The following is a 6000-nucleotide window of genomic DNA, read 5'->3' as shown; positions in this document are numbered from 1 at the left end:
AAATAAAGAATACTAAAATTGTTGTTCACTGCCTCACTTATAAGATGAAGGGTGAACCATTTTAAAATCCATAAAAATGACCACAATCTGAGTTTTAGCATTGGAGTTTACCCAGTGTCTAATATTTTTGCAGAAATCTCAAGAAAAAGGCAAGTATATCCAGTGATACAGAGGAGTGAATAGTTGGTTGTTATCCAGACAAGTGGATGGCATTATTTTGGTGGGAAAAACATCACTGGACATGAGAATTTGGCCTTGGTGAGAACATGAGCATCAGACAAGGGCACTGTGAACTTGATCAAAACAAAACACAACCCCTCTGTAATTATGTCTAAAGAACAGCCAAAACCTGAATATTGGCCAAACCACAAAATGACCAAATATTCCCCCTACTCTGGCTAAGAATAGTGACTGCTGTTTCTTTACCAATTACAGCTTTAGCCTCAGTCTAGTCTGTCATCCTTCTAGATAAGGCTCATTAAGATATCCAGTCTTAAGATTTAGCCTGGCTTCCTGGCAGCATCCGATCCAGAGCAAAGCTCCACTTCTTTAAACATTCCTCCAAATCATCCAACACAAGCTCCAATCCTATGAGTCCCTTTCTAATACCTTACTGAGATGTCCCAAGATTTCCCATGATACACATCCTTCCTCCCTGTATTAAATAATAAATGTGACTAGTAATGAACCGAACCACTGGTATGTTTCTGGTGGCCTTCTGATGGAAGGCATTAACTTTGGTGAGTCCAGGACAATCTAGCAGCCTGAGACAAGTAACTTGTCAGAACACTAAAAATATACCTATCTCTGGGGTAAATTTACATTAGCCACAGACACAGAAGTGGATGGATAAATAAAAATTATTAATTTATGTAATTCCAGAGGGGACAGAAAAGACAAATATAGAGGCAGAAAGTAGATTTGTGGTTACCTAGGGCTGTGTGTGGAAAAGGGGATTAAATGTCAAAGGTCATCTTGTTGGGGAGATGGTCTAAATCTGTATTATGGTAATGATGCCATAACTCAGTAAATTTGCTAAAGATCATCGAATTGTACACTTAAACTGAGTGAATCGCATGGTATGTAAATAATACTTCAATTAAGTTGTTAAAAGAAAACAACAGTAATCCCACAGAAGAACAACTACTTGATTCCAGCAAACATTCTCTCTCCTAAGCAAACTACATGTGGAGCTACAATGTAAGCAGAAAGTTGGTTGCAGGGCATAAATTCAGAGTAAGTAGACTTGGCTATATGATTAGAGTATGTTACTCTGTATCACAGAGACAAACCACTACCCATGTTGCAGATGTGGAATCTTTGGGCCAGGCCATTATTGTCTTCTCAAAGTTATGCTTCGGTGGTGTTTGCCTCTGTGACTTTCATTCTCCCAGGTTCTGCTGGCTGAATAATCTCTCTTCTAACGTTTCAACTCCTATTTTAGCTTATAAATCAAGTCTTGTCCTGGGAACCATTCTTTCATCTTAAAACTTAAGATCTTTGATACCTTAGCTCTGAACTACTGTCACTTACCTTTATAGCCTATTGTTCAGGGGCAGTTTTATTTCCAAGTTGCAGTATTTAGCTTGGGGAAGACGACCATGGATGATTCACTTTTTGTCCCTTGGCCTATCACAGTTTTATATCAGAAATTGAAGGACAATGAGGTGATTTTTATCTTCTAGAAAATCCTGAAAGCCCATTCACTTACAGGCATACAATTAGCAGAATACAGCTGTCCTTGCTGCAATTTGGCATAGCCGTGCAGCCGCCAGATAAAATGCATGCATGTCCCAAGGAATATTTGGGATGTGCATGCACAAAAAAACCCACAAAAAACAAAAAACTGTTCATCGTTAATCTGAAGCTAAAGTTTAACTAGGCACCCTGTACTTTTATTTGCGAGTAAATACATAGAAGCCGTGGGAAACTCAGAAAAACAGGCTGTCTAAATTACTTTGGCAGAGAGGACTGGGGAAAAAAAAAAAAAAGCCAGATATTAAGAGCCTTAAACCGGAGTCATCAAATGTCTCAGAGGCAAGGAGAAAATCAGCCGAGACTGAAGTATCAGTACTTCGAGAAAGGGAGCATCACAGTCAAAGGGAGGAAGGAAAACTTTATTTCTTCCTAGTTTGTAATTGGAATCTCTACTCAGGCTTTCTGCTTGACAAAGCCAACGAAACCAGAGTCCCCAAGGCAGCGACTCCATTTTGTGGTCCGGACGAGGGGGTGGGGCGACCTGTCTAAGCCACGCCCCGGGTACCGCGCAGACACGGGAGCCAGGTAACCAAGGGAACCCCAGGGAAGGCGTTTCCGGGAGAGGCCGGATCCGGAAGTAAAGTGTCCGCTTCGTCCAGCGGCCGAGCCCCGCCGCCTGTCCTTTCACCGGGCGGGGCCGCGAGGGATGACGTGTCTGAACTCTGGAGGCGGAAGCCGGCAGGGGGTCGCCGGGGTAGGAGTTGGTGAGGTGCAGCCAGCTGGCCTTGCGCGTGCGCCGTCCGCGCTCTGGTCAGACAGGTTTGCGACTGGAGTCCGGAGGCCAGTTATTCAGGAAGGCTCCACTTCTCCGGGTTTTTGGTAATGCTGAGTTCCGGGGGTTAAAGAGGCGGCGCGGTTTGGAGGAAAGAAGGTTGGGGACCTCCTTGAACCCCCGGACCACTGCGGCCTCAGCCTCGATTGACTGCAGCCCTCATTCCCCTTTCTTAGCTCTGCAAAAGGTTAAATGCATCTGGAAAATCTGAGGTTTATTTCAGCGCTGAAAGCCTGCGATTCCAAATTCAGATTTAAAATTTCTTTTGTCCGGCCAGTCACGTAGTATTTTCCACTTACTTGCTCCTTGTCTCCTTTACATGCCACACGCTCTTCTAGGATGTAGAGACAAAGCCCCAACTCCCATGGAATATACATGTAAATGGGGAGTGAGACAGTAAACATAAACACGTCAATTCCAGATAGTGACAAGAAGCATAGAGTGCTGGGGTTAAGCAGAAGGATTGAGGGATTTAAAATTTTTATAAGTTAGCTCTTGACAAGAGTGGAAGCTGAGACACAAATTGCGTACGTAGTCCAGGGGATCTAAGATTTTTGGCTTGGACTAGGGTGTGGCTGTGGACATGCAAAGGATTTAGCCTAGTTCAGCGCCTAGCAAGCAGAACTTGGACTGTATGTTGAGAGTGAGGGAATGAGACATTTAGGTTATCTCCCAGGTTTGGTTCCTTGAGCAAGGGGCAGCAGTACCATTTCCTGAGACAGGGAAAACTGGAAGAAGAAAGGTGGGGGAGGGGGACGGGCAGTGAGATAGTGACGGTCAAGGAAAAGTAAAAGGTAGTGAATAAATATGTTACTTTCCATTCCCTCTCCTTTCTAAATGGAGAACATCTGTTTCCTCTTACATTGGAAATCTCCGTAATGCCAAGTATAGAATATAATAAACACCATTCCCTAGCTCAAAGTAGATGTTCAACAAATTTGTTGATTGATTTGCTGGAGGAAGAGGGTGCAGAGGAATAATGGCCACTGTTTAGGTCCCTGCTAGCGTGGCTTTTGTTATAAAAATGGCTGCCATTTTTCTGTGCCAAGCAGTGTGCTCAACTTTTAACATACATTTTTTTTTTCACTTAATTTTCAAAAAAACCTTAAGAAGATGGACATTCTTTTCTCCCTGCTTTCCAGTTCTACTACCTGGGACTTGATTGACTTGCTGAAGGTCACATTAACTAGGTAGTAGTATGCCCGCTGGAGTTCTTAGTGCAAGCTGCCTTTGCAAACAAGAATTTCATCTTTCCTTGTTCTGGTTACTCCACAGTACAGAACAGTGTTTCTTAGCCTTTTTTGTAGAGTCGTAGATCCCTTTGAAAATTTAATGAAGTTGTAAACTTTACAGGGAGGAAACGTGCCAACAGTCACAATAATTTGAATACAATTGCAAGGGGTTCCACACTTCTGAATTGCCCATGTAGCAAACTTGCCCATTCTTGAGCTGGAGATACTACCGGTTTGGATTCCTTGCTATATAGTCTAAGTTGATGAAATCTTACAAAGTATTCTTTTTCTTTTTCTTAATGTTTTATTTATTTTTGAGAGAGAGAGCAAGCGGGGGAGGGGCAGAGAGAGTGAAGGAAGATTGGAAGCAGGTTCTGCGCGGTCAGCAGGGAGCCTGAGGTGGGGCTCGAACCCACAAACCATAAGATCATGACCTGAACCAAAGTCGGAAACTCAACCCATTGAGCCACCCAGTTGCCCCACAAAGTATTCTAAAACTCAACTGAACTATGTCACCAAAAGCAAGTTGCTCCTTGAAAAATACTCAAGAAAACTCACACCCCAACACACGCAAATGCAGAAGTTCACATACAAACACGGATATCGTGTCAGGTCAATAAGTGACAGAAACTTGCTTTAGGGTGGTCATACCAGATTGCTATTTCACTTTCCTAATTAAACTTTTGCCCCCGTCTTCCTTTGCAAGGAAATGCCAACACTACCTTCTTCTGTTCGCCTACTCCCATTTTTCTCCCCACCTTATTTCCACTCATCTTTAATTTTTTTTTCAACGTTTTTAATTTATTTTTGGGACAGAGAGAGACAGAGCATGAACGGGGGAGGGGCAGAGAGAGAGGGAGACACAGAATCGGAAACAGGCTCCAGGCTCCGAGCCATCAGCCCAGAGCCTGACGCGGGGCTCAAACTCACGGACCGCGAGATCGTGACCTGGCTGAAGTCGGACGCTTAACCGACTGCGCCACCCAGGCGCCCCTCCACTCATCTTTAAAGTGATCTTGTTCATTGTGTGTAATCACTGTCCCGTCATTTCCACTCATCTTTAAAGTGATCTTGTTCATTCTGTGTAATCACTGTTCCACACAAGAATGTCCCATGGCATCCAATACTTGGAACCTGTCCGTGCAAACACCTGAATAACTATTTGAGACTTTCTGGCTAGTTTTTCCCCATTTGTTTCCTTAGCCTGCTCCCAACCAGGTGTCTCCCAAACTTCTTCCCGCCTCCATTAGCAAGTACTTTCTGAAGCACCAAGTCTTTAACAGGAATGCCGCGGGCAGTGTGGTGAGGAAACCTGAAGATATGGGAAATTGAGCTAAGGCAGCTAGCCGGGGGCACCAGCCCGACAAGTGGGATGCTCCTGGACACCCCCAAGAGAGCACTAAATCGGAATTTAGGATGGGACCGAGAACGCGGAAGCAAGCAACCACCTACTCGGCCCCCTGAAAACCTGGAAAGTGGATTTCCTCCACGATCCCTCCCGGAAACTCCTTGGGGCGCTTGCGGCCCCTTTCACTGAGCATGTGCAGGCGGCGTTGCGCATGCTCTATCGAGCTCCGGTTCGGTTTCTGTTGCGGGACCCGCGGTGTTTCCTAGCGCAACCGGAACTGTCCATCGCGGGCCCGGCCTCCTTCAGCTCCCGCGGTCTTGTAGTCGTCTCCGAGCCTCCGCGTCCCTCCTTCCCTCTTCACCCCCTCAGTTCGGCTGCCCTTTCCCCGAAACAGCCGTCATGAGCGCGAGGCTGCCGGCGTTGTCTCCACCTCGGTGGTCGAGGCTGTTGCTGCTGTCGCTGCTGCTGGGGGCGGCCCCAGGCCCGCGTCCGGGCGCCGCCTTCTACCTGCCCGGCCTGGCGCCCGTCAACTTCTGCGACGAAGAAAAAAAGAGCGACGAGTGCAAGGTGGGTGAGGCCTGGCGGACCTTGAGTGCTCTGACCGAAGGGGAGGTCACTCTTACCCGGGGAGCTGGGTTCCGAGGGAAGGGGGCGTAGCTGGGAGCGGGTCAAGTGTCCCGAAAAGCGCTTGGGGTCGCCCCGGCCCTAGGTCGGAGGTTCTGGAACGGCCTTTTGGGGGATAGATTCTGCGGGACTCCGTGGGCCTCAGGCTCGCCTCCCGTCTAGAGAACCAGGTAGCGCGAGCCGCTGTATTCCGTTTGCCTGGAAACGGGGACTACGTATGTATGGCGCTCCCTGTGAGTTGGGTGCTTGCGGGTCAGCAAGCGTTC

The 6000-nt window shown here is 46.8% G+C and overlaps 1 protein-coding gene across 1 annotated transcript in view; it reads left to right on the top strand.

Moving 5' to 3' along the window:
* Positions 1-5322: 5322 nt before the first annotated feature.
* The window catches only part of TM9SF2 (transmembrane 9 superfamily member 2), a 67671-nt gene continuing 66993 nt past the window's right edge, over positions 5323-6000 (top strand). Inside the window, exon 1 of the mRNA XM_058743938.1 lies at positions 5323-5677. Coding sequence (XP_058599921.1) covers positions 5510-5677 — 168 coding nt within the window. The 5' untranslated portion in view covers positions 5323-5509. The remainder of the gene's footprint in view (positions 5678-6000) is intronic.

The sequence above is a fragment of the Neofelis nebulosa genome, chromosome 1 (genome assembly GCF_028018385.1).
Source record: "Neofelis nebulosa isolate mNeoNeb1 chromosome 1, mNeoNeb1.pri, whole genome shotgun sequence".
NCBI classification, from domain to species: Eukaryota; Metazoa; Chordata; class Mammalia; order Carnivora; family Felidae; genus Neofelis; species Neofelis nebulosa.
This window is presented reverse-complemented; position numbering and strand designations above follow the sequence as displayed.